This window comes from Megascapheus bottae, chromosome 9 (genome assembly GCF_031878675.1).
Source record: "Megascapheus bottae isolate mThoBot1 chromosome 9, mThoBot2.hap1, whole genome shotgun sequence".
In the NCBI taxonomy this organism is placed as follows: Eukaryota; Metazoa; Chordata; class Mammalia; order Rodentia; family Geomyidae; genus Megascapheus; species Megascapheus bottae.
Genome location: NC_143517.1, coordinates 11,797,922 through 11,825,842, shown reverse-complemented (window position 1 = coordinate 11,825,842; position 27,921 = coordinate 11,797,922). Strand labels below are relative to the sequence as shown.

The window sequence follows — 27,921 nt, the reverse complement described above, 5'->3', positions numbered from 1 at the left end:
TCACTCATTTCAAAGTTGCAAGCATCTGTTGAGACAATGCATGCCCATATGCTGTAAAATTCATAGTGTAGGCAAGTACGTTTGATTTGACTTAATCACCTCAACCATGTGCTAACCCGAGTAAGGACCTGATTATATTCGTCTTCCAGTTACACATTAAATGTTTGCCAATTGATTGCTGAAAAAGGACAACAATGGTGTCTGTGATTATATTTTAGCCAGCACAGCTTTGAAGAAAAGTTTTCTAGTCATTTTTCAGAGGTTTACTGTATGAAGGTCCAAATCAACAAACTAAAAGTAACCATTTAACCCATCATACCAGGAGACTAGAACATGTGTTATAGTGGGATATGGTGGTAAAGATAAAAGGAGGCAGACTAATAGAGAAAGGGTGGGCGAATATAGTCGTGTGTGTGTGTGTGTGTGTGTGTGTGTGTGTGTTTGTTTAGAACCAGGTAAATTAAGAAAATGGGTAGTGTTTGGAGAGACAGGGGAGAAAGATGGAAAGAGTGACATTGATCAAGATGCATTATAACTCATAAACCTCTTGTACAATTGAAGATAATAAAAGAATAAAAGAATTTAATCCATCAAGCAAGAGAGTGACAGCCTAGAAAGAAACCAACCCTGGGCACGTTCACTTGATCTCAGGCCATTACTTGCATCAGATTTGGGGTTTTATTTCTGGTCCTGGGACTTGCATTAAAGGCTTAGCGCTCTACCATTTGAGTCCCACTTCCATTCCGGCTATTTTGGGGGACTAATTGGACATAAGAGTCTCACAGACTCCTTCCTGGGTTGACTGAATTGTGATCTACAGAGCTCAGCTTCCCAAGTTGCTAGATTATAGGCGTGAGCCACTAGAGCCTGGCATTGTCATCAGTTTATGATCTCTTTCAGAGATGTAATTAACACACAAGATGATATGTGGGTCATTTCACAAGTTTTACATTTTGTGGGGTCCCCCCAATAATTTAGAAGCCTAGATTATCTTTCTTTAAAGTAACCTGGATGCGATCAGGTGCACAAAGGGAAAAATGACAAGCAGCCAAGGACAACTGATCAAACCACAGGCCCTCTTTTCAGTTCTCTGGGCACACAGTAGCTGCTAAATTATGCAACACACTTTGCCACAACTGACAATCAACTGGCTAAGATAACGTGTCTGAAACAGCTATTAAAACAGTAAATCTGCCTAAATCTTCAAGTTCTGGTGGATTTCAGTACCTTCTTGAGGGCAGGGCCAGGCATCACACAGATAAACAGGCATCACCCAAACAAAGTTTAAATCTTCAGGCATGTGTCTACCAGCACCCAGCATTGCAATTAACCCAGTGGTGTACTTTCCACTGTGACATCTTAATGCAATGTCACATAGACCATGTTGGACAGAACTTATGGGTTTTGGTCACTGAATCATTTGAACTCCAAGTGTAAGGAAATTGGAGTGACCCTTAAGACTTCTTTTTCCTTTTTGGTGTTAGCTTAGATTTGAACTCAGAACCTTGCTTTCTCCCATTACTTTCCCACCTTCATAAGACCACCATTGTTGGGCTTATTTGGCCTGTACCCAACCAATTCGAGACAAGCTTTGTTATATTAAGGTGCATATTATAATCCCAGCACTCAGAAGGCAGAGGCCGAAAGAGCATCAATTCAAAAGTCAGCACGGGCCAGATGGCAAGACGCTATCTCTAAACAACTCAACCAACACCAAACAAACACAAAAAGCTTATTCCTGGGCCAGGAGTTTGGCCTAGTGGTAGAGTGATTGCCTAGCATGCACAAAGACCTGGGTTCGATTTCTTGGTACCACATACTTAGAAAAAGCCAGAAGTGGTGCTGAGGCTCAAGTGGTAGAGCTCTAGCCTTGAGAAAGTCCAAGGACAGTGCTCAGGCCCTGAGCTTAAGCCCAGGACTGGCAGAAAAAAAAAAAAAAAAAAAAAAAAAAAAGCTTATTCTTTATGCCATCATAGCAAGGACTCAGGTTCTGTAAAAAAAAATCCCCAACAACAATTGATATCTGGCTGCTCCTTTTTAAGATATCTTTGAACTTCAGTTCTAGTTTCCCCATCGACACCCTGTATTTTAATGGCCCATGGAATTCTTTTCCCAAAGTGTTCTGAGGATAGAGGGATGAGCCAAGAACCTTGCACAAGCCTGTTCCTCTCTCTCTATGTGATGTTTCAAATCACACAGGTTCTGTACCAGCCAGTTGTTTCCACCTTTACATTCTCACATGGAGAGGGAAAGGAAGATAGTTCAATGATTTTATGTAACCCTTCAGGCTATTCTGAGTCAGTCCAGATGCTCCTCAAAAGCTAGCCTTGGCTGTGTGTGCAAAAACGGGGACCTGAGAAACAGGCAGCTTCATCTAGGGAGAGACAATGCCTTGGCAGCCAGACACAATGGCTGCTCTCATTTTCCAGGAGCTCAGACTAATGTGGAAAGGACCAAGGTCTGCCTAGCAGGGCCCTGTGAGCCAGTCGAGAATATTAGCACGGAGGCTACAGATATGCAAATCTGTTGTGAGAGCAGCAATAGTCCAGAAAAGCCCTGTGGGTGGGGAGCAATGAAGGCACACTGCATAGCATGGTGTGTGTGTGGGGGGGAGTGGATTTTTTCATCCTTGCAGGAACCAGAGGTTTATGCCCTCCAGTACTTTGTCATCTCAATTTCTTCAAGTAGCTGCTGCCTTCAGAGAAGAGATAGCCATTAACTTCCTCACTATCCAAATGTGCAAGGAATAATTTTTAATAACGTGAAAGAATATTGGAGAAGTTGCAGATGTTTATTATTAAGCAGAATGGATGTTAAGCATACCTGTTGTAATGCTTAAAACGGTGTGTGTGTGTGTGTGTGTGTGTGTGTGTGTGTGTGTGTTCTTGAATATCTTTGTCAGTCATCCTTTATTAGTCACTTCTGTCTTGTAGCATAAAATTCTGAAACCTCTGGTGTATTCTTTAGATCTTACCATCAGTGGTGATTAAAAAGAGGTTGTAGCTTGATCCGTGCAGTTAATGCCCATAGTAGACGGCCCATAGCTAGCCATAGCTAGTTCCCACTGGAGAAACCTGAGCCAGCTCTGGCCATCACACGGGTGTTATGGCTTGGCTTTGGGCAAGAGCCCTGACTAAGTAAAGGGGCAGTGGCAACATGTGCCTAATTCACCAGGGTGTGGTTGGATTAGCTCACTGGTGCCTATTAACCATCAAAAATGATGAATTCTACGATGATGAGTTTCCAGGGAAGCATGGTGAAACATGTTGCAAGGCAGTTTTCCATTCTCAAATGCCTTCTGCATGCACAGAACTATTAAATGTTTAGGTTTCAGTCACCCAGCCCACATGCACATGGAAGATTCTAGAACTGAAGCTGACAGTTATGGGTTGGTTTCAGGTTGCAAAGTATACAAAGGCACAGTTCCTGTCACTGTAAAGAATTTCTATCATTCGTAGTTTTGAAACTGAGCTTTCAAATCAAAGGGCAGAGGCAGGGAAGATGATGGGAGAAGCAAAAGAAGCCATGGAGTGTGATTTCCAATCCTGTCTCGGCACTTCTAGATGTTTGTTGTACATTAGCAGTCTATTTTGTTATCCTTTAGCAGTAAGTCAAAGTTTGTCATGACAAAAGTAGAAATATCTAGTGAGAAAGGAAAAGGATGCATAAGAGTATGTAAATAATCTGGACACGTGGATACAGAAATCAGCTATCTTTTGCTCAAGTGATGAAAATCTCAATTTTTGTTTGTAGCAAGACTAACTGCAAGAATAAATAATTCTAAAGACACAGATGTTAGGTGTAAAAATATTTAAAATGTTGCCTCTAACTTGTTCTTTCATTTCATTTAAATTATATGATAAATATTTGATTGCAGAGATCAAAAATCCATTCTACACTGGGAGATCCCAAATGATCAAGTTGATCCAGGAGAGATGGGTCTACAGGATGCTAGATTTAAAAATGCCTTAGTTTAAAACATCTAAAATAATAACCATCTTCACTCTTAGCAGAAAGTTCTCAATCTCAGTGACCACCCTACCAAATAAATAAATAAATAAATTCCAATATACCAAAGGAGTCTTACCTAAGATTAACTTCTAGGAAGCAATACACACACACACACACACACACATTTGCCATAATACATAAAGTTTCTTAGTATAGTCATGTTAAGATCTAGCCTTTTACATGCTTGTCAGTAGAAATCTTATTGTTTTGCCTCTTAGTTTATCGATGGCTCTAGAGAAAAACATTCATTATAAGCATTTTTTCTACAACAGACCTACATTTTAACCTTATCTGCCAGAAACAATTTCTAAAATCTCATTCTAAAGGGAATTCCCAAGTAATTTTTAAGTGAAACGATCTTATTTATCTTTGTAATATTAATCAAAGCTACCAATAAAAGCACGCTAGACCTCTTTATCTGCTGATTTTAACTCTGAGTGTACTTCAGAAGTAGTCATCTTAGAGCTAACTGAAATAATTCATTGAATAAATTGGAGACTCTCTTCCTTTAAAAGACTGGATCCAAGGATGCAGTCTCCTAGCTGGAATTCTTCCCTTTTATAGGCCCTGATTTTGCACTGTTGCCACATTGGTCTTAAAAACATAAGCATGGTACCACATTCCAGCATGCAACCTTCCAAGGGCTTTCTCCAGTGCCTCCCCCCTCTCACCTCCACCCCAGGTATCCGGGCCCTACATGTCCTGGTGCTTGCTTCCCAACTTTGATTCATGTTGCCTAGAAAACATTCTCCAGCAGACCTCAATCTGTCCACTGCTTCTCATTACTCAGGTGCAACTGCAATTGTCCCCCTCAGAGACCACCTTCTTCATCATATTACATGTGTCCTCTGTTCTGCCAACGTTTATTTGTAAGCTGTCAACCACCTTTTCCAAATAAGAGTGTAATATCTTCAGGCCAGCGCTGATTAACACAGTAGTTAAGAGCCTATACTTTGGGTTCAAATATCAGGGCTGTGATTGGCAAGTTATGTGACTTATTTGGATTAAACTTATCTTTTTAAAAGACTTCATGTTTATACAATAGGAATACATGTGAAGCAAAATAAATCCAAATTGAAATGGACTGAGACTGAAGTTTACTTGAACAAGAGTTCTCATCATTCTCAACTCTAATGCAATAGGTTCTCTCTCAATTCCCAGCCTCAAATTTAAGATCCAGTTAGGAAAGGGTATTGGGGAAAGTATAAAAATATAAACACATTAACCACTTCAGATCATGCCTGTACAGTGATTTTCTTTCACTGATCCAAGAATGGTGTACTTCAGGACACAGGCTGGCTCTGAAGTCAGGCTGTTTGGGTTTAGCCCTCGTTCCCACAGTGATATTGGCTAGTTCCCTGTACTCCCCACACCTTAGCTTCTCCAAAGATCAGGACCTCCATCAACTATCTAGTCGAAATGGCAGTCCTGGTACTCTGATGCTTCTTCATTCGCACTGCACACACATTCAGCACAGGTCAGGATCAGATTGAACTGAAAATATGGATAACTGTAATCTAGTTCCAACAAGTCATTCATTGGAAGACATGAGGACCACCTTTTTCAATGTGGAGATCTGAATGGCTTTAAAGCCTTGGCAACCCATGAACTGCACAGAATGGGTGGAAACCAGTTCCTACTGGCTACATGCAACAGGTAGCTTTGCTGTGAAATCACCATCACCCTTAACACTTGACACTTACAGGGACAAAGTCAATTTGTATCCTATATTCACAGAGCTTACAGGCAAGTTTCCAATAAATAAAGCATTTTAGGAAAAGACCCTTTAATAATGCATTTTATTAAACAAATTCTTCCTATGAAAGTCTTTCGGTTACTTAAATATTTCAATTTCCCAAGTTTTGTGCAGCTCTAGTTTCATTTTCCACGTTCAAAGAATTGCATTTCAGAGGACATTCTAAGGCACTTCCTTCCAATGCACACTTCAGCAAACTTTCACGAGATAACAAGATCTACAAGAGGGTGGAGGCTCAATGCGGTTCCTTTCACAGTCAGAATGGGCATATTTCATCCTGGGATATAAATCAGTTGAACCCTGTAAGGGTTTTACATTGTAACACGTCCTATCATGTGTGTGGAGGGGGAGAGGAGGGAATGGCCTGTGTGTGTATCTGGGGAGAATAGAGACAGAAGTCAGGGCTACAAAACTTTTATATCTATACCTCCTCTTTTTAGCTGGACTGAAATGTGGCTTTGTGTTTTGTTCAGGTGACACAGAAAGATGGAAATAGTAGATGGCCTGGCATTCTCACTTGGCTTTTTGCTAGTTAATGGATGAGTTTTACAAATTTATCTGCACTGACTAGCTTTGAACTGTAATCCTCAGATCTCGGCCTCCTGCATTATAGGTATGAGCCACCAGCATGTACCTAGATCATAATTTATATATTTTTATTTCAAATACCAACAGTGATCAACAGGTCTATAGCCAAGAGCTTTAGACTGTACGTATTGGGGGAGAGTGTGCATGTGTGTGTGATATGTGCTTAAGTGAGTCCATTTTAGTTCCACATGGGTTTTTCCACACACTGGTTTCTGGTGTCAAGCTCTGGTCTTCAGGACACCAGAGCACCTTTCTGTCCCTTGCTGACATTACGGCATTGTGTTTTCTACCCATTGTCCAAGGATAAATGATCTAGACCTCGTGCCTATTACAGCCTCATTTTTCTTTTGCCCTTTCGTTCTTCGGTGTACCACACTATGACATGCTGCACACATTTTAAGTACTTCTAGTCTCGGACGCCCTTTTGGAGAGTAATAGATTCTTGTGTGCGTTTCTATTGTGACATCCAATATGGGATTGTGTCAAGGTAGTTCAAGGTTTCTTTTCCTGACTAGTCTTGAAGACAGTTTAGTGTATTACTAAGAGCTAATCTAGTATGAATATAGATCAAGAAACTGTTCAAAAGCGAAAACGCTGTATTTGCATCTATTGCGAATACAAAAAAATAGAGTGAACACCAGTTCCCCTACACACTACATTCTATAATTACATCTCTGCATATCATGGGTCACTTTTATTAAAAGCATCATTACTACAGTTGGCAGCAATTTACATTTTATCTTACATGATAGCAGTTTTCAAAGAAAAAAAATAAAAGGACATCACAACAAAGAGAAACAATACATTTACAAAGTCATGTCTGTAAACTTCAAGGCTAGTTTAGAGCTGAGGTAATGCTGTTTTAGCTTTGTGGCTAAAGTAACAAAGTCCTTTAATTTAAAAAAGGTACCTGATTCTCATTTCTCTCTATTTCTTCTATTTATTTTGTTTATACCAGTGCATTATAAGACCACAAGACAATGGAACTGCAGTTTTGTCTGGCAAGAACCCTCCCAGTAGGTTAATTTTCCAAAGGGACCCTTCACATTCAACAGCTGCCTTCTTATTGCTGCGCCTCTGGACAGAGGCGTTCACACTAACGTGGAGATTGTCAGAGTGTATGGATGTGTGTGTATGCACAAGTGTGGGAACCCCCATACAGTGAAAAAGGGAAACGAATGAGCAAGTATGATATGTATGGTAAAATTCATCTTGACCTTCACAGCAAAAAAAAAATTAAAATTAAAAAATTAAATATATAACTTCATACTTCCTTTGAGTAGCGCTTCCTTCCATTAGTGCCACTCGATTACAAATTGCTCTTTATTATAATACCAATGGTACCAAAAGAAAATAAAAAAAAGCAGAGCATTATGTAAGTTCCTTAAAAAGACATGATCGCCTCTCAAATTTCATCTCTCCTAGGGATAATAAATAATGCACTGCACAATACTTAATGACCAAGATACCTTTTGACACACCTGTATAACATGACTTGGACTTTTTTTTTTTCCTTTTTCTTTTTGCTACACTATGTTACAGAACAGCTTATAAAACTAGGTATGAACATTAACTGTGAGTGTAAACAGTAGGACTACCACTTGTCAAAAGTCTTAAACACTTTAACGGGAACTGGTACAGGTTACTCAGCATGTTCATTGTTTTCTATGTCATCCCCCCCATCCAGTGAGTCCAGCTCTTCACCCTGTGCCATCTCGTCTTCTAAGACGGAGGACTCTGCAGTCTTGTCCAGGCTCTCCTCGGCATCACTGCCTTCTAGGTTCTCTCCATCTTTACAGGGGCCTCCCTCAGCCTTGTCAGCAGCCTTTTCTTCAGTGGAGCCCATGGCATTCTGGAGTCCGGCCAAGGCTGGGAACCCGGGCAGCGTCAATCCCCCAAGTCCTGGAGGTAGAAACATGGAGGGGTAGAAGAGGCCGGGGGCCATGGTGGACAGGAGGAAGGGGTTGAAGGCTAGAGGGTTGGAGGGCAATCCAGCCGGGGCAGTAGCAGCACCAACAGATCCATTCGCAGAGTCAGTAGCTGAAACAGCATCTGTGCTTTTCTCGGAGTCTTTGTTCTCGTCCTCATTCTCATTTCCTTTCTCTTCCACTTTTGAAGTGCCGTCTTCTGGCTCTCCTTGACTAGAAGCAGTAGTGGTGTTTCCAGTAGCAGCTGAGAGGGGGTTGTTCAGCAGCCCGCCCAGTCCAAACACGTTGGGCAGGCCCGCCATTCCCGGTAGCATCAGGGGCAGCACGGCAGCAGGGTTCTTAGCATCGCCTCCGGCAGTGGCAGCTGTCGCCAGTCCTGGAGGGAAGCCCATGAGGCCTGCCAGCTGGAGAGACTGGAGGTTCTGGAGATTCTGAAGGCTTGTCAGGTCCATTCCAGCAAATAGGCTGTTCACCAACAGAGGGTTGATCCCTGAAGTGGAGGCAACAGCCGCAGCCGCTGCAGCTGCTCGAGCGATTTCACTCTTAGGCCTTCTTCCTCTCCTGCTTGCTCCCTCTCCCCGCACCACAGGTCCAGTGAGAAGACGGTCAAACATTGACTCAGGAACGAAACCCTAGAAGACACAGAAAGGCAGATAATATGGCTATAACAAGGACTTTGTGATCACCTGGAAATTAACATTCTCAACAGAACCACACAACTAATCACTGCCATTCTAAAAGCTTAATTGTTGAAACTTACAAAACCAAAAGCTTTGTTTTGGTCAGTTGTGTGGCTTGGACTCTGGGCCTGGGTGCTGTTCCTGAGCTCTTCAGCTCAAGGCTACTACCCTTTGAGCCACAGCATCACTTCTGGTTTTCTAGTGAGTAACTGGAGAAAAGAGTCTCACGGACTTTAGTGCCCAGGCTGGCTCTGAACTGTGATCCTCAGATCTTAGCCTCCTGAATAGCTAGGATTACAGGCATGAGCCACTGCACCCAGCTAGCTCTGATTTTTCTAAATCATTATGCTACCTTGCTGAATCACCAAAAAGTTCAGGGTTACTCCATGATCAAAGTAAATGTCAAACCAGCTACATGTATGACTAACTTAAGAAGTAATCTATCCAAAAGCGGATGTGACTGGTAAACAACACATGATATATACATATACAAAATCGCCACACTACACACATTAAATGCATGTATTTTCATATATCAATTAAATAGCTTTAAAAAAGATTTATATGGTAAAAATTATAAAATAGTATACTGAAATAGCTATATATTAAATATATATATATATAAATAAATCTATAAACATATATATACGTAAATATATATTTGCCAGTCCTGGGACTTGAACTCAGGGCCTTGGCACTGCCTTTGCGCTTTCTCAAGGCCACGTGAGCCACAGCTCTATTTCCAGACTTTTCTGTGTATGTGGTACCAAGGAATCAAACCCAGGGCTTTGTGCATGCTAGGCAATCATTCTACCACTAGGCCACATTCCCGGCCCGTTTGTTTTTTATTTTTTGATAGTTCAAATGCAAGAATAAACCGAGGTAACTGGAAAATATAAAAAATTAAATTAAAATTACATTTCAGTATGAAATGTAAACTTATGCTTACACTAATACCTGTACACTGCTATTTACAGCAGCTCTACTCAAAATTTCAAACATTTGAAAACAACCCACAGATGATGGCTCATGTAAGCATGGAGCACTGCTCAGCCAGAGAAAAGAACTAGCTATGGAGTTACATTTCCTGAGGAAGAATTTTGACATGATGAGCAAAAGGAATTGTCTTAGAGAAGGTACATATTTCATAACCTTCTTGAAAAGATAAAAATCTATCCCAATGTGTCTCGTTGGGATAGGGGTGGTGAGAAAGAAAAACACAAGAAAACGGGGGGAAGGAGCTGGAGAAGGGTTATGGAACTCTATTTTGATGATAGTGGCAGTTCATAACATTATGTGTTATGACTGACAGAACTATATATCCTGAAAAGTTTCAATTTTATTATACAATTGCAAGAAGAGCAATTGGCATTTCAACAAAAACAATCAGCCTTAATTAAATAAATTTAATTCATTAATTTAAAAAGGAAATTAACACTGGAAAAATTTTAGGCAGGATTATTATCATTTTCATTTTAAAATCACAGTTAATAATGTTAATGATCTCAAGCAGAACAGATTCCATCCTACAGATGCGCTGTGAAATAGGGTTACCTGGAGTAACTCCACTTTAAGACTGTATTTTTATACAATCCTTTTAAATTGGAGCTGACAAATTAATTCACTTCAAATTAATGATGTATTGATGTTAAGAAATGATTATGTATAAATGATGTATGAAATGATGTATTATGTCAATTCTTTTAAGCTAAGAATAATTCACAACTGAATAATTAATGGCCAACAGAAAATAAAAACTCAAGCAAACAGTTGTGCATGAATAACTCTCTTGACAAAACTGTACTTACAGACTGCTTAACTATATCAGTCCAGTCTGGGGCAACTGCAAATTCAGGATTTTCTTCCAGCCACCTGGGTAAATCCTTCATAGGAGGGGCCATAGCTCCACCCATCTGGGAAGAAGCATTAGATGAATGAGTGAAAATAAAACAAAAACCAACCAACAAACCCCTAGTCTTGGACAGGTACCAGTAGTTCACATTGTAATTACAGAATGAGAAAAAACAAAACAAAACAAACAAAACCTTAGTCTTGGATAGGTATCAGTGGTGCAATCTTTAATCACAGCTACTTAGAGATGGAGAGTAGGAAAATCGAGGTTTAAGAACCACTAAGGCTATTTGAAATAGGATAGAGAAGGAGGTAAAGCAAGATGAGGGGCAGGGGTGGGGGGAAGGAAATGGGTACCAAAACATGTGAAAGGGTATCGATGTTTGTGAAGTAATGTACCTTCTATCTGGTGAATATAATGTAACCCTTCTATTAATTACAATAAACATATGAAAAAAATAAAAATGAAAAAAGAACCACCAAGGCAACAAGGGAGAGGAAAATAATAATAATAACAAAAACAAAGGCAAGACCCCATCTCAATTCAGTTTGTTATCCTAGCTACCTAGAAGATATAAATATGAAAATCATTGTCTAGGCAGATCCAGGCAAAAACTTAAGCCCCTATAAAAACAAAAAGGTTCAAGTGTACCTGCCTAGCAGGCTTATAGAGCCTGATCTCAAACTCTTAGTACCAGCAAAAACAACAAAAACTTCAATGCAAAATAAAAACCAATCTTCCAGTTTTTAACTCTCTATTTCCTTGTTTTCCTTTCCCATCTCTATACACACACACACATACATTCTATAAGAAACAGGATTCTTGGGCCAGGAGCAGAGCCTAGTTATAGAGTGCTTGCCTAGTCTGCATGAAGCTCTGGGTTTGATTCCTCGGTTCCACATACTCAGAAAAAGCCAGAAGTGGCTCTGTGGCTCAAGTACGAGCCTTGAGCAAAAAGTGTCCAAGGACAATGCCCAGGCCCTGAGTTCAAGCCCCAGGACTGGCAAAAAATAAATAAAACTTAAAGAGGGGGAATGAGGGGGGAGAGATTCTTTTTTCTTATTAGCAATGGCAGGACAAAACATTTTTTCCCGGGGTAAGAAATCCCACAGGTATCAACTCCCTTTCTCAACAATTACTTACCTTCTTCCCATTTCGTTTATTAACAACAGGCACTCTTTCTTCTCCTGTCAAAGTGTTTATATCCAATTTATTAGGATTTCGACACCTATGTCGTTTCTGTTTCGGTTTCTGAAACGAGGAAAACAGCACATCTGCATTCTTCTGCAGAAGAAAAAACAAAATGGTCAGGTTACTTTCAATCATTAAAAGGCTTCAAGAATCATTTGGAAATAATAGAAATTTCACTCTTCTTTGATGATGATTTCTTTTTTTTTTGCCAGTCCTCAGGCTTGAACTCAGGGCCTGAGGACTGTCCTTGTGCTTTCTCAACTCTACCACTTGAGCCACAGCGCCACTTCCAGCTTTTTCTGTGTATGTGGTACCAAGGAATCAAACCTGTGTCTTCGAGTATGCTAGACAGGTGCTCTAACACTAGGCCACACTCGTGGTCGCCTCACTCTTCTTTGAAAGATCCCCAGTTCTAGTCCATCAAAGAAGCCAACAAATATAATGGCTGATAATTTGCACATTCAAAAACCACATTTTGCCAAGTGTTAGCGCTCATACCGGCCTATAGCAGATCACAGTTTGAGCCCAGACAGGTAAGTCTGATAAACTCTATCTCCAAAATAATTGACAAAAAGCGAGGCAATAAGCATGGGTTAAGTAGGGGAAGCTAAGATACAGAGGGTCACAGCTTGAGGTCAGCCCAAGGCAGCAATCTGAGAAACTATATTTCAAAAATAACCAATGAATAGCCAGGCTGGAGAAGTGTGGAACAAGTAGTAGAGCACAAACTGATCTAGCAAGGGCAAAGCCTGGTACTGGCACAAAACAAAAACTACAGCAACCCCAAACCAACTAGCAATTCCACTACTTGGCAAGGACACACTAAAGCCACTAGCACAATGATGTTCACTGCAGCACAATTTACCATAGCAAAGATATGGAACCAACCCAGATGGCCCTCCATTGATGAGTGGATCAACAAGTTGTGGTATTTATACACAATGGAATTCTATGTTGCTATCAGAAAGAATGACATTGCCCCATTTGTAAGGAAATGGAAAGACTTAGAAAAAATCATATTAAGTGAAGTAAGCCAGACTCAAAGGAACATAGGCTCAATGGTTTCCCTCATTTGTCATAATCAGTAGAAACCTTGGGCTCTACTAGCAGAGATTTACAATAGAGTAAAACCTAGATACATAAGGCCATATAGTATGAAGCTAAACGAAAGGACCTGTAGGATATAGAAACAAAAGCCATATAATGAGTGATTGTTGTCCTTAATGTACTATGTTATCTCTCATCTCTTTTGCTGTCCCTTGGTTATCTCATTGTTACAGTATTTCACCTTGTTATCTGATATATTGGACATATGCATATTTGGTTATTTGAAATTGGATAGGGAAGGGGGGAAAACAAGGTGAGGGTGGGGGTGGGGATGGGAAATGGAGACCAAGACATGAGAAAGGGTATCAATGTATGTGAAGTAATGCACCTCCTATCTGGTGAATATAATGTAACCCTTCTATTAATTATAATAAAAAATATATGGAAAAAATACTTAATAGGCAGGGACAGGAAGATAGTGACTTTGAGGTCTGCCTGAAAAAAAAAGTATATATGTGTGTGTGTATGTGTGTGTATGTATGTGTGTGTCCCACATTTCTTGTGGACATGGGGCTTGAACTTTGCCTTTGTGCTGTCCCAGAGCTCTTTAGCTCAAGGCTACCACCCCTGGGCCTGGGCATTGTCCCTGAACTCTTCAGCTCAAGGCTACCTTCTTACCCTCGAGCCAAGCCCCACTTCCCATTTTCTAGAGGTTAATTGGAGATAAGAGTCTCAAGTTCTTTTGTGCCCGGCCTGGCTTTGAACCTTGATCCTCAGATCTCAGCCTTCTGAGTAGCTAGGGTTACAGGTGTGAGCCACAGTGCCCAGCATATGTTATGTTTCTTATAAGTACATCTTCCCCTCCCTTCCTTTCCCTTCCCCCCTACCCCGACTTTCTTAGTTGTGAAGCTTGACCTAAGGGCCTGGGTGCAGTCCCTGAGCTTTTCTGTCTGCTCAAGGCTAGAACTCTACCACTTAGAACCATAGCACCATTTCTGGTAGTTAGTTGGAGATAAAAGTCTCATGCTATCTAGCCTGAGATAGCTTCAAACTATGATTCCCAGATCTCATCCCTCTGAGTAGCTAGGATTACAGGCGTGAGACACTGGTGCCTAGCTTAAAAAAAAAAAAAAAGCATTTTCTAGTAGTAATTTTACTTTCAGAATGTCTCCATGTTCACTAAAGTTACTATTTATGAAATAAGATTGTGCCCATGAGGAGAACTAACTAAAGGATAAAAGGGTATCAGGGAGAAGGGTATATTCTCAGCACAGAGCTGAACTGGCCTGAACTCAACGAACACAAAAAAATGTACATTAAAGTTTAAAAAGATCAGTTATATAAATATAGAAACTGATTTATGTTGCTAGTTAACAAGCAATCACCTGGAGACATTGTCGAATGATCAATATGAGGATTAACTGTTACTAGCTTCAAAAGCAGCTAATAAGGGCTCTGCACAGTGGCTCACACTTGCTATCTTTCCCACACAGGAGGTGTAAATAAGAGGATGGCAGTCTGAGGCTGGCCTGGACACAGAATCATGGCTGTACTGAAATATTACTAAAGGAAATGGCCGAGCTCACAGCCCAGCAATGCCAAAATAAAAAATAAGAATAGATCATAGCAGGCAGTTAATAAAGTCTTCAGCCAAATTAACTGGTCAGATCTCTAGAGGAAAAATAGCTTTCTAGCATTCCCTACTGTAGGGCCTTGTCTGACTGTTCTAGTAGCACTAGGATCACCTAGAAAACCACACTCTTAGCCGGTCGCAGTGGTTACTCAGGAGGCTGAGATCTGAAGATCGTGGTTCAAAGCCAGCCCAGGCACTAAAGTCCATGAGACTCTTATCTTCAATTAACCACCAGAAAACTGTAAGTGGTACTGTGGCTCAAAGGGTAGAGCAGTAGCCTTGAGCTGAAGAGCTCAAGGACCACGCCCAGGCACAAAGTTCAAGTCCCACGACTGACCCCCCGACTCACACCCAAAAAAAAGCCACACTCTTTTAAAGCAGAAATATCCAAGTAACTGTAAGGCTGTCCTTCAGGAAGGTAGACTGACAGCTAGCTACTTTCATGCAGAAGATACAACAGAAACCAGGAAAATGTTTGGGACCAGGAAACATTGAAGCAAAAGGCAGAAAGAATAGCTGTTAGGGACTTTTCTACTCAGACAGGAATCAACTACCTGGGCCCAGAGAGGATCCTACCAAGTCTAAACTCTGTAATACTTACTGGTACATAACTTGGCATATCAACAGTGTAAGTAGGATGCAGCTTCAGCCATTCAACCAAGTCCTTGTTTTTAGGTGCATCTTCCCCCACCAGCCTTGTTCCATCTTCAAGATTCACGACAGGGATCCGAGTGTCTGGGTCCAGATGTCCAGGAGAAGGAATGTTTCTTATTGGCGGAGTTTCTATTTCTTCTTCAAATGCTTTGGTCACCTCAGCATCCTCCTGCAGGAAGTTGACAATGGCTCTGAATTCTCACCTAAAGAATATCTTGAAAATCCATGTCTTATCTCAAAAAAATCGTCACTGCTTAATAAATCTTTCATGCAAAAGCTGGGGGGGGGGGGGAAGTGGAAGGGAAACCCTCAAACAATAGCTGGCTCGTGGAGTGCTTAGTGAGTTAGATTATACTTTTGCACCATTTTTTCCCCAAGGTAGAATTAATAATTAGATAAAATTTCAAAGTCAAGGCTACTAGGCCTATACCAAGTGGGTTATGTGGTCTGAACTTGACGTACATAAAAGGCAGCTCAGTCCCTCTTGGGGATCCTTGATAATATTCCAAAAGCTAGTTTATAAGTAACTGACTTATTGGTACAAATTTGAGGACATCACAATACTTGTATTAGGTCTACTGGCAACAGCAGAAAAGTCTCTGAAGAGTATTTCCAATTAGGAGGTATGGTTCAAGGGCTCAAGGAAAAGGGGCAGCCTTGAGGAAAAAGCCAAGCAAGAGTACAAGGTCCAGAGTCCAAGCCCCAATACCAGCACACGCACAACACAGACACACAGACACACAGACACACACACGCCCCTCTCCTAATTGAAGCCAACATTCTACCACTATTCAATCATTAGACTCATCTTTAAAATCTATTTTATTTATTTATTTACTTACTTACTTACTTATTTATTTGCCAGTCATGGGGACTAAACTCAGGGCCTGAGCACTGTCCTTGGGCTTTCTCAAGGCTAGAGCTCTACCACTTGAGCCACATCACCATTTCCAGCTTTTTTCTATGTATGTGGTACCTAGGAATCGAACCCAGATTTGTGTATGCTAGGCAAGCACTCTTACCACTAGGCCAAATTTCACTTTCACTGTGTCTTTGCAGCTCTCCAGACTTAGTCCCAGCCCTCTTCAACACAGCCTCCATACTTCCTATGGGGCTGAATTTTCTAAAATAAGTTAGTTCTCTTTGCCCAGTTCAGCAACTTCTATGATGTCATTAATTAATAACTAGATCTCTATTGCCATCAGAGTGAGTTAGGCAGCCTGGCAATGAAGGCTGTCTACAAAGTACATCCTGCTTTATTTCTGAATGCCTACCGGACATTCCCCACTACATTCCCCAGAAAGCCTTCAGTTCACCAGACATCATAGCCCTCCCACCCCTCATTCTCTCTCTCTCTCTTCCTACATGGTCTTCAAAAACGACCAAAGGTGTGACTATCTCCAGGTAAATTTCTTCAATTCTTTCATTCCCCTCTTCCTGTATACTCCATTCTTCACCTTTTTTGGGGATCACAAAGTACTCCAGCCTCCAGCTAGGCCTTGTTCACAGCACACATTCCTTTCACAAACATACTTGGAACGAGCAGTCTCTTAAATTTTGAATTTTTGCGAATTTTGAAATGTTTGAGTATCTTACATAGTGAGATTTATTTGCTTCTATATCTCTATAATGTTTTTTCATGCATATATTTGGTCAGATGTAGTTTTCTAATTACAGTGTCATGTTGGCACTTCAAAATTTCAGTAGCTTACACTTATAATTCAAGTTATCCAAGAGACTGAGATCTAAGAATTAAGGCTCAAAGCCAGCCCAGGAAGGAAAGTCAGCAAGACTTATCAGCATTTAGCCACCAGAAAGCTGTGAGTGGAACTGTGGTTCAAGTTGTAGAACATTAGCTTTGAGCACAAAACTCACAGAAGTATAAAAGCCCTGAGTTCAATATCCAGAATTGGCATGAAAAGGAAAGGCGGGGGGGGGGGGGACAGGGAAAAGGAGGAGGGGGAGGAAGCCAGGAAGAAAGAAAGAAAGAAAGAAAGAAAGAAAGAAAGAAAGAAAGAAAGAAAGAAAGAAAGAAAGAAAGAAAGAAAGAAAGAGAGGAAGGAAGGAAGGAAGGAAGGAGGGAGGGAGGGAGGGAGGGAGGGAGGGAGGGAGGGAGGGAGGGAGGGAGGGAGGGAGGACTGGAAGCATGACCTAGTGGTAAAGTGCTTGCCTAGCATGCATGAAGCCCTGGGTTCAATTACTCAGTATCACATAAACAGAAAAAGCTAGAAATGATGCTGTGGCTCAAGTGGTAGAGTGCGAGCCTTGAGGAAAACCCAAGGACAGTGCTCAGGCCCTGAGTTCAAGCCCTGGGACATGCAAAAAAGAGAGAGAGAGAGAGAGAGAGAGAGAGAGAGAGAGAGAGAGAGAGAGAGAGAGAGAGAGAGAGAGAGAGAGAGAGAGAGAAGAAAACAAAACAAAACAGGTTGGGGGGGAGGGAAGGAGAGAGGGGGAGGAAGGAGGAAGGGAGTGAAAAAGAGAATCAGAGAAAAAAATGAGGATGAAAGAAAGAAAAAGGTAGCCAGCATGATGGCTCACCCCAGGGGTAGGGTGACAGCCTTGAGCTGAAGAGCTCAGGGACAACGCCCAGGCCCAGAGTTCATGACTGACCACGGGAAAAAAAAAAAAAAAAAAAGGAATGAAAGGAAGTTTCAGATTCCCGACTACTTTGGAGTTTTGAGTTAGGGATGTTCATCCTGTGCTTTTCTGTCATCTCACCGTAAATACTGAGCTCTCTAGAGAGAGCACTGTTGTTTCAAGCCTTTATTCTTTGAATTCCCATGCCTGGCACTGAAAATAAGGCCAACTTGCACAATGATGCTGGAGGCCACATTAACTCTTTGTGGCAGCACTCTTTCCATCAGTTAGAGTGAGGACTTAAGGCTTCAGTATGCCCTCTGCTCCACTCTATTTATGCCTCCTCACAACTCACTTTTATCTGGAGATCAGAATTTTCCTTTTAACTTACTTGCATCCATATCAACTTCTACAACACAAATTGAGAATTCTCAAATTTCCAGTGTTTTCAGAGTTATCTTTATAAAATCCTGAAACACACATCTTCTGGGTTGAGGAACTGGCTCAAAGAACTCTTTGCATACTAAGCTTGAGGCTCTGGGTTCAATCCCAGTATCAGTGCCACCAAAAACAAAAAACGAAAAACAAAAAAACTTTAACATTGGTCTTCTAAAGCTTGAGTCTTGCTTGAGCCAGGTTTCCTAAATGTAATGTTAGAAAGATAACAAGAAATTCTTGGTGATGGCTTATATAAGTGAAATGAAAGAATCAGCCTTAAGTTGAATTTAGGGAGTGTTCTTGCAATAGGAAAATAGCACCCAGGCTGTGTTATTAATTCCTAACACTTAATCCACCTACAGGTGTGTTTCATGACATAAATGCAAAACAATTTGCTAATGTTTACAGAAGAAACAATTTTTAGTAAACAAACACCTATGAAGTTGAGAATCTGGGTGCTTCCTGTACCAAAGCTTAATACTAGTTATACAATTCTGCCTGACAGGCAGGCCTTTGGAAGTGTGTTCTAAGTTATGAAGTATATGTTTAGGTCATAGCTAATTCATTACAAAAGGTAGCTGTATCAGATTCTAAAAATAACCCTGCAATTATCAACCATTTTTATATGCATTAGTAATCAGCTTTGAAAGGTTATCTCCACCTGGATGCTTATGATTTTACACTCTACCAAGAAGGAAAGAGATTGCACCAAATGCTATGCTGTCATTTTTTAATCATGCTCTTTCTTGCCTTCTTAAGTGCCAAGCTTCCTCTAGGTTAAGAAATAAGAAACACACAACAACAGGAATGGAATAAGGAGAAATGTGTTGAGTCCCTCGCCTTAATTTCAAATTGTAGTGTATTCCTGTCCCTTTGCCCATGGAAAGGTTTGCGCTGTCCTAGCTCATGGGACTCCCATCTGGCAGGTTTCAAATGGAGGAGGCACAAGCTCTAGGACAACCTTAAGGAGACACTATGTGCAGTAGAATTCTTTGGGGATGAAACATGGCCATCAGTGCCTGCAGGTTACATTTTCTCGATGGCCATGGTGGTGGGCCAACTGATACAGAGAACTATCTAATAACATTGAACTCATTCCTTTGAACAATAATAGGAAAACAAAACAAAACAAAAATACCGATGGCCTGTATTTCATTCAAACCTAAACTAGTGACGATACAGCTTAGGTTTAAAAGACAACTAGTTATCAAGGCTTTTCATATGTGAGCACAAATCTTAGGTCTAAAAACAACCATGTATTCTAATCTAATCAATGCCAAGCCCAAGATATCACTGTTTTTTAAGAGGAGAAGCTTTTCTACTTCAAGGATTCAGAGATAACAATTCCAGGCTCAGAAAGACTTGTTTTTTGTTTCAGGCTATCGTTCCCAGAGCAATCAATACATCAGAATGTGAATGTCAGGAAGAATAAATCCTCAAGCTACACTTGGTTTGGGCTGAGTCATCTGTGTCAGGATCAACACAATTTTCCAGCTCAGAACCATAACGCAGTGTTCATCCTAATTGTTTCTCTGTAAAAGAAGCCAGTTTTCCTATTGTGGTGCTGAGAGGAACACAGTCTGTGTCCTCAAGGGTGAGGGAACCCTTTGGCTTCTGGCAAGGGCACATGCAGAGAAAGTGAGTTTTCTAACTTACTGCACTCAAAGGTGTCCGTTTGTGGCTCATGAAAAGCAGATCAAGGCCCTCCACATTTTTCCTCCTGCCCCGCCGCCTCTTCATGGGAGGCTCTCCATCTACCAGGGAGCCATTAAGTAGATGCCTCGTGGGTGTGCGAGAAAGGCCTGCCTGGAGCAGTTCCATTTGAGTCTTGAAGGCATCTGACACCGGTGTTGAGACATTAGGCAAGATAAACTTTGAAGTAAGAGATGAAAAATTTGAGGTAGAACTTGTTGCCTCTCGTGAGGCCTTTGATAAATCTACAACTTTTTCTTGTCCATTTTCTGAGACCACCTGAGACTCTCGTAGCTGGGCAACCATCTCCATGAGATTTCGCCTCTTGGCAGCTCTTTCGGCCTCTATTTCAATTTTTCTCCTCCTCCTCCGGCGCTGGCGAGGGATGGAGAGGTTGAGGGCATCTTCCTATTGAAAAATTCCAGCACAATAGTTGCAATGAGACAAAAGTGTATCTGCTATTGGGGCTGGAATTAGAAACAAGGAGCAAGAAGCTTAAGGGAATCAACATTAACAAATGGTGACCACAGCAGGGGAATAGCAACCATCTTAATTCCATATAGAACTAGTCAGCTGAGCAGTGATGCATGGCTGCAACACTAGCTACTCAGGAAGCTGAGGTAGAAGGACTGCTTGGGTGCTCGAGTTTGAGATCTACTTGGCAACACCATCTCAAAACAAACAAAACCAGGAAGACTAGTGAAATACAAGCTTCCCAACTGAGATAAGACTTAGAGGGCTTTCCTTTAAATTGCAAAAACAAACTGCTTTGACTTACTTTTGACAGCTGAGGAGAAGTAGTAATGTCCTCACCCCCACTAATGCTGGCCTGCCCAACCACAGAGAGCTCAGCAAAGCTCCTTCTCTGCAGAGGACTGTCCACAGTGGTGGGTGTGTGGCCCGGGATGAGTCCCTGGAAATCAAACATCTGGCGCCTATTTACTGGCCATTTGCCTTTCAGCACTGCTTCACAGATGTTGTCTAATCGGTTTATCATTACTCTATCCTGAGGGGAGAAGAAAAGTCACACGAAATTGTAACATAGACCTGGTTAAAACTATTATACAAATATACCCATCAAGATACTTTAGCACAAAAAGGCTTAAGTTGGTGGTAGTGGTGGCAGAGGACAGTAGGAAGGAAAAGAAAACAAATTAAACAACAAAGTAAATAAATACAACTCACTAACATTAGGTTTCAACTATGAACATTATTAAAGAGCTACCACCTTCAAAATAAGCTCATTTCTAAAAAGTAATTCGCATTCAGCCTCTACCAGTTGAGAAGCCTTGGTGAATGTCAGAAGACAACAATGGAGAGAGAGTGCTTAGCCTCTCAAAGCTTGGGCTCTCAGATCCACAGGCTTCAGCGTAAAGTGTCCCAGGAAGGGGGACATCATTAGCGTCACAATTAATAAAGTTCAGCATTATGAAGTGGGCGCCAACCTAGGAACACCTAATGAATGTCAATTTGTATTCCCCACCTATTATTGCTCCAAATTTCACTGAAGCGTGCACATTAAAATTTTCTAATTACAGCTCTTAGACCAAGTTTCCATAGATTAAAAGTGTCTGCTACTATAAACCTTTGGTCAATCCGAGAAACTCCCTTCTATTTCAATGACGATTAACGTAACAGAGAAATAGAAGGAGATGGGCAGGGGTTTGAGGGTGGGGTGTGGAGGGGAACAGTACCCTCTTCAGTCAAAAATGTAACCTTCTGGGCCAGGAGTTTGGCCTATTGGTAGAGTGTTTGCCTAGCATACATGAAGACCTGGGTTCGATTCCTTGGTACCACATACATGGAAAAAGGTGGAAGTGGTGCTGTGGCTCAAGTGATAGAGCTCTAGCCTTGAGAAAGTCCAAGTACAGTGCTCAGGCTGAGTTTAAGCCCCAGGACTGGCAAAAAAAAAAAAAATTAAAATTAAAAAAAAAAACACATAAACATAAACCTATAGCCTTCATACATTGTGCCAGTGTATACTGTGAGCTGGGAGTTTGTTTGAAGTATCAGTCACACATGGTGGCTCAAGCACATAATCCTTGCTACCTGATGTAGAAATTGGAGAATCAAGGTTGGAGGCCAGCCCAACTTTACAAGCTCACCAAACTTCAAATCTCAACCCATGTCTGGGCTTGACGGTTCACTAGTTATTCCGGGCAACTAAGGGAAATACAAGTAAGAGACAGGAATTCAGGTTGGCTCAAGCATGAAAGGGAAACTGTGCCATGAAGTGACTGAGGAAAAAGGGGAAGGAGGCATGGTTAGGTAGGAGATCAGGCACTGGCATTTGTCTACCAAGTGCAGAACCCTGATTTCTACCGTCAATACCACAAAACTCAGCCCCCTAACTTGAAAAAAAAACAAACAAACAAGTTAGAAAGATGCCCTCCCACACAAGTATTTGTTCAAAACAAAAATGACAGACCCCACTAACCTTAGGCCAAAATGAGAAGGCAAATGTTCTTTCGTGAAGGAGGTGCACGACTGATGGGTCTCCATCCTCCATGTAGAATCCATCTCGCGTTTCATCCCTAGCAGTGCTCATAGAAGCATTGCTTTCTTCATCAAAATTCTTTCCTCTAGAGACAGCTCCTGCTGAGAGGGAAGTTAATGTGCATTATTCACGACTAGAATATCGCTGAAACTGAAGTTCAGAAAGGACACCATTAACAAGATGAATACCAATCAGCTCTGTTGTATCAAGCACCTACTATGCAGCTAGAAAGGCGTTGGTTCTTTCACTAATGTTTGTTGTCTAAAGCTTGGAATGGCCCTTTAGCAGAGAAGACATGGTTTCCACCTTACAGATGAAGAAACAGGTGCTGACAGAGTTCCATGTGGCATCACACAAGGAAATGTTAGAGGAGGTAAGGGCCAATCCTGTCTGACACAGGAGCCTCTGTTCTCTAATACAGGAAAAAGGCTAAGGTTTCAGCTGGTATGGAAGCTACTTCTACTATAGCAGTGCAGTACAATGTGTGCCAGTCACAGCCATCTGTGACTCAGAAAGAGAATGGGTTATTTTCAGATTCTATTCTTATCCTTTATTTCTGAAATAAAATACAAATATTTAATATTATCTTCTCAGGGAATGACTTCCCTCATCCCTTTGTACAAATTGTCACGATTCCTCCCCTCCCCCAGTTTTAGAGTTTGAACTCGGGCCCTAGAGCTAGCTAGGCTAGTATTTTAACACTTGAGCTATGACTCCAGCCCTGCTTGCCTCACTAACTTTCTGCCCAGGCTGGCTGGCCTTTTACTGAGATCCTTCAAATCTCAGCCTCCTCAGTAGCCAGGATTGTATTATACCTGATTACGAAGCTAACCTTTATCCTTAAACCCAAAGTTATGAATGTGTACGTATAATATTCCTTAGGAGTTTTCATTGTTAGAAATAGCATGTTTGCATGTGATAAAGGATCGGGGAAGAAGACCTGTAATCATAACTAGACTATCCTTGCACAAAAGAAAATGGACACTGGGGGGAGAAAAAGAACCCAGAAAGATCTAGAGTTTAAGGTAGCCCAAGGAGAGACAATCTATTTCATACACAAAAGGACTGGGAGGTATATGTAAGTGTGAAGCCTTGGGTTCAATCCCAAGAACTGCAAAGAAAAGGAAAGAAAAGAAACAAGGGCTTGTGGCTTGGCACAACAGTGCATCCCATAGAGTCATTGGGAAATCAGAAAAGCGTCCAAGTTCAAGTGACCAGGCCTTACCTTCAGGCTGGGATGACTCCTCCGACTTGTCATCATCCTCTAGCTTCTCTTCTTCGTCCTCTTCTGAGCCCTTCTCTGACACAGACTTGGACCCTGGTTCCGTGCTGCCATCTGCTCCTTTCAGCTCACTCTTCACTGAGCTGGCCTCGGCCTCGCATTCCTGCTTGCTGTCCTTGCTCCCACTATCAGCTTCTTCTTCCTCTTCTTTCCCCTCGGGCCTCTCTTTGGCCATTGAGTTTTCAGACTCCTCTGCTTTGCCTTCACCTTGCTCTGGTACCTTCTCATCGTGACTGTGAGCTGATGAGATGCCTGGAGGAATGTGCCCAAAGCCCATGGCCAATGGGTGCAAGGAGGAGACATTACTCGCCCCTCGGTTTTGAGCAAAGTTCTTATGGGCATCCAAGAAGGACAGCTCAGGGTCATTGAGGATGTGGTAGTCTGTCCGGCTGACCCCATGCTTAGCAGCACCCACCAGCAGGTCCCGGTCATGCCGTCCACACTCCCACCACTCGGGAAGATCCAGGCTAGGCTGGCAGAGCTTCAGTCTCTCTCCTAGCTGTGGGTGATGTAGGACCTGCTCTCTGATCTTCCGCAGCAGCTCGATGCGGTACAGAGTTCTAGAGGCCCGCTCCTCTGTGATGGGCTCGATCAGGGAGGCGAGGTCGGGTGGATCTGTAACATGGAAGCATTTGCATTTGCTTGAGAAACTTCTGTACACTGTCTCACCTCTCACCAGTTTGGCCGCCTTATATAGAATGTAGCTGGTTAAGGTACCTACCGTCGTCGGGCTTGGCAGGCATTCGACAGACTCGCCTGCACATGGCTACAAAGCAGCTGAAGTACTTCTCCAAACTCTCATCAGACTTTTTGTCAAGCCTAGCAAAGGCTCGGAACTGGTTCCAGTCAAACTGCTGTTTCACAGGGTCAAAAATAACCCCAAAGGTGGATACCACTCGGTAAAAATCAGCCTCTTCTCTTCTCGTCCACCTGCAAGAAAAAAAGACCTGGGTTTACATGGCACTTGAGGATGAAAGCATACATGGTTCATTCATTTTTCCTCTTGTTTGGGTTGGGAAGACAGGCCCACTGTGGTACCGCGAGCCTTTCCCTGCTGGACACTGTCTCTGTGGGGACTGCTGCCTCTGTGGGCAGAAAAGAGCTGACAGGAGTGAACTACAAGTGGGTGTGGAGTGACCCCCGAGGAAACTCACTTTTGCCGCTTCTCAGATATAATAGCTTCCCTTTCCGCCTCCAGCGCTCTCACTTCCTCCCGAGGCCGCCGTCTCCGCCGGTCAGTCTTCATTAGGGCCTCTTGCCTCATTTGTTGCCTTTTATAGCTGCGCTGATAGGCAGTAATGAGCCGGCGCAGACGCGTAGTCAGGGTTGAAGTGGTAGGCCAGTAGAGTTGGCCTAACTCAGCACTACTCTCACTGTGCTTGCCTGGGGAAGTGGGAGAAATATCTTTGAAATGTGTCGCTGCAATTTTGCAATACACAGGATTTTCCAACAAAACAAGATGACTCATTAGCCTCCATATGACAGTGTGGGAAAGAGAATAGCAATGCCTTGGTTTAAAAAATATAAATAAGGAATAAAAATATTTGTATGAAACTCAAAGACTAATCTTTTTAAATTCCTTAGAGGAAAGAAAACAAGTTTATCAGTTATACATAAAGAAACATACTTTATAGAATGAGCTATAGAAGGGTCTCCTATAATGTACTTATAATAATAATAATAATAATCTTGAACACAAATAATCATATGATCTAATGATTTTACATTAGGTAGAGGGTCAATATGCTAAACAAATTGGAAATATTTCAAACAATAAATGCTTGTAGGTGAGGAGAGCATAATAGAACACCTTAAAGATGCTTAATAATCTCATTAGTGTAAGTATAAACAGAGCTTGAAAGAATTCTATCAAAGAAATTCAATGTAATTAAAAACTCAACCCTAAGAATTAGTTATTCACAAGAGATGCGGGTGCAAGAAAGGGGCTATTTAAGATAGCACCATTACATACAGAGGAACAAGGCCCCACGGCAGGATCCAAGGTTGCTGGCACACTTCCTCCCCTGCTCTATGTGCTTCTCCAGCATCTTACCTGGGGCATGAATTTCCATGGGCTCTTCCTTATCCTCTGGAGGAGAATTTGCAAATTCCTTGAGCAAAGACAGAAACATATTAATTTGAATTTCAGTGTTCCTTATCTTTTAAAGAAAAAAAACCCCATTATCTATAAAGTTTAACAAGTCTTATATAGACATATTCTATTTTAATGTTGCCATAAGGCCCACATATACAGGTTCTTACATCTATTTCATCTTTGAATGGTGTTCTGGTTGGTTTATATTCAGGGTCTTCATCTTCTCTATCAAATTCTCCACTGCATTAAAAAAAAAAGTCTGTCATTTTGGTAAATGGGATGGGTGAGAATAAAAATATACCTAGTACTTCTTTTAATTCGGGGTTTGCCATCAAAAGAAATGCTTAGCAGTATTTACTCCATGCAGCCCTGATGGGTTGGGGATAGGATGCCACTTGGAAAAGACAAATAAGTTTCAGGTTTTTTTTTTTAAGATAATGTACTTTGTTCAAACAATCATTACACTATACAAATAAAATACTCTGGAAAACATTGATTAAGTTCAAATGAAGCACAATATAGAGAGTAGTGCACTGTAAGAAGTGAACCCTGCCAATAGATGTGGTACTGACATCAAGTTTATTAAAATTTTAAAATGTCCTTCTTACCCATCTCCACCATCTGCTAGCATGTCTGTTCCTCTTTGCTCGGCAGCTATGGCCTTGGCATCAGGCATACCAACTCGTTCCAGAAAGCACAGTGTAGGGTCAGCTCTCATGGAATTGTACTTCTCATAGCCTGTGCCATGTCCAGCAGCCCACGGAGCACACACAAAGAAACAAAGAAAGGTCTGTCACTGTCAAAGTCTCAACACTGCCACAAGCACACAAGTTTGTTTCTCAGATAAGACGATTACCTATGTTGAACTAGATGCATCTTATTTTAGTAGAATGTTCTCCAGAATTCTAGGCAAGTTTTTGGGGGGACCAAGGTACACTTCAGGGACAATACCAGAATGACCAAAAATATAAATAGAAAAACAGGTTAGGAATAACTGTAGGATGCCCTGGAGAATTTTCTGACCCTGTTTTTCCCAAGATCTAATTTTGCTTGACATTTAAAAGGTTTCATAATGTTCCTTTATGACCTCTGCAGTGTTACTCCAAGTCTACCCTCGTCCTTCCTGAATAGCTTCAGTCCTGTAGGAACTCCTATGGCTGGCTGAAAAATCCCCGTATACGTAAGGCCAGCGAACCTGTCTTATTAGGTTTGGGATGATGCGTGTCAGTAAGATGACACTGTTCCCTCTATGGTTTTCAAACTGCAATTTGCTTTTTGACTGCCCAATTTGACTAGATGGAAAATGGCAGATCCCAACAGTGCACTGCGGGAAAATGATTCTGAGGCAGAGCTCACAAAACACGGCTGTGAGTACATAGGCAGAACAGCACAATTCAATTAGGATGTGTACTACAACACACCGCTCCTAACTGCTGTAGAGCCGCAAGCCAAACTGTAATCATGAAAGGTTTTATAAGCCATCATTCTCCCCTTTAGTCAGGCTGGGCTGCTGAGAATACCTCCACGACCTCCAGAGAATTGGGATTATAATCAGGAATCGCTCACTGTATATATCATGCCAGTTCTGCATCCCCAGCCTTTCAAAGTTAACAAGGCTGCATCCCACTCGGGGGAGCGGCGAGTCCTCAGCACTGACATTTGTGAAATATTGCTTGGAACAAAGCCCAGGAGGCACTTGTACAGATTAATAGCAGAGGTTAAGCCCACCGTCCACTCTGACACCGGCTGGCAGAGTTAGTGAGGGAAGCCGGCTGGAAGCAAAGTTTAGGGAGAGCTATATCACAACTTGGCTATTACCGAAACAAATATGTTTTGGGTTCTATTTACAGCCAAGAAAGAAATGTTTTCTTCTCAAATACTCAACAAACATTCAAAAACAGCATCTGATATTTACAGTTCATATTAGATTTTTAGTACAGAAAAATGGTAGATGCCAAGAGTCCTTTGGAACTATTCTCATTAATATTATGACTTTGGAA

At 41.7% G+C, this 27,921-nt stretch overlaps 1 protein-coding gene across 4 annotated transcripts in view; it reads right to left on the bottom strand.

Moving 5' to 3' along the window:
- Nucleotides 1-5,762: 5,762 nt before the first annotated feature.
- The window catches only part of Chd7 (chromodomain helicase DNA binding protein 7), a 213,290-nt gene continuing 191,131 nt past the window's right edge, over nt 5,763-27,921 (bottom strand). For 3 of the 4 annotated variants that reach the window (XM_090338855.1, XM_090338856.1, XM_090338858.1), the window contains 13 exons: nt 26,530-26,659; nt 26,089-26,161; nt 25,880-25,937; nt 24,981-25,209; nt 24,548-24,756; nt 23,770-24,441; nt 22,485-22,645; nt 20,826-21,053; nt 20,012-20,455; nt 15,288-15,509; nt 11,959-12,099; nt 10,772-10,876; nt 5,763-8,915 (listed from right to left, as the gene is read on the bottom strand). In XM_090338855.1, the coding sequence (XP_090194981.1) occupies nt 7,998-8,915; nt 10,772-10,876; nt 11,959-12,099; nt 15,288-15,509; nt 20,012-20,455; nt 20,826-21,053; nt 22,485-22,645; nt 23,770-24,441; nt 24,548-24,756; nt 24,981-25,209; nt 25,880-25,937; nt 26,089-26,161; nt 26,530-26,659 (3,590 nt within the window). In that variant the 3' untranslated portion in view covers nt 5,763-7,997. The remainder of the gene's footprint in view (nt 8,916-10,771; nt 10,877-11,958; nt 12,100-15,287; nt 15,510-20,011; nt 20,456-20,825; nt 21,054-22,484; nt 22,646-23,769; nt 24,442-24,547; nt 24,757-24,980; nt 25,210-25,879; nt 25,938-26,088; nt 26,162-26,529; nt 26,660-27,921) is intronic. The other variant, XM_090338857.1, reaches the window with a different exon arrangement.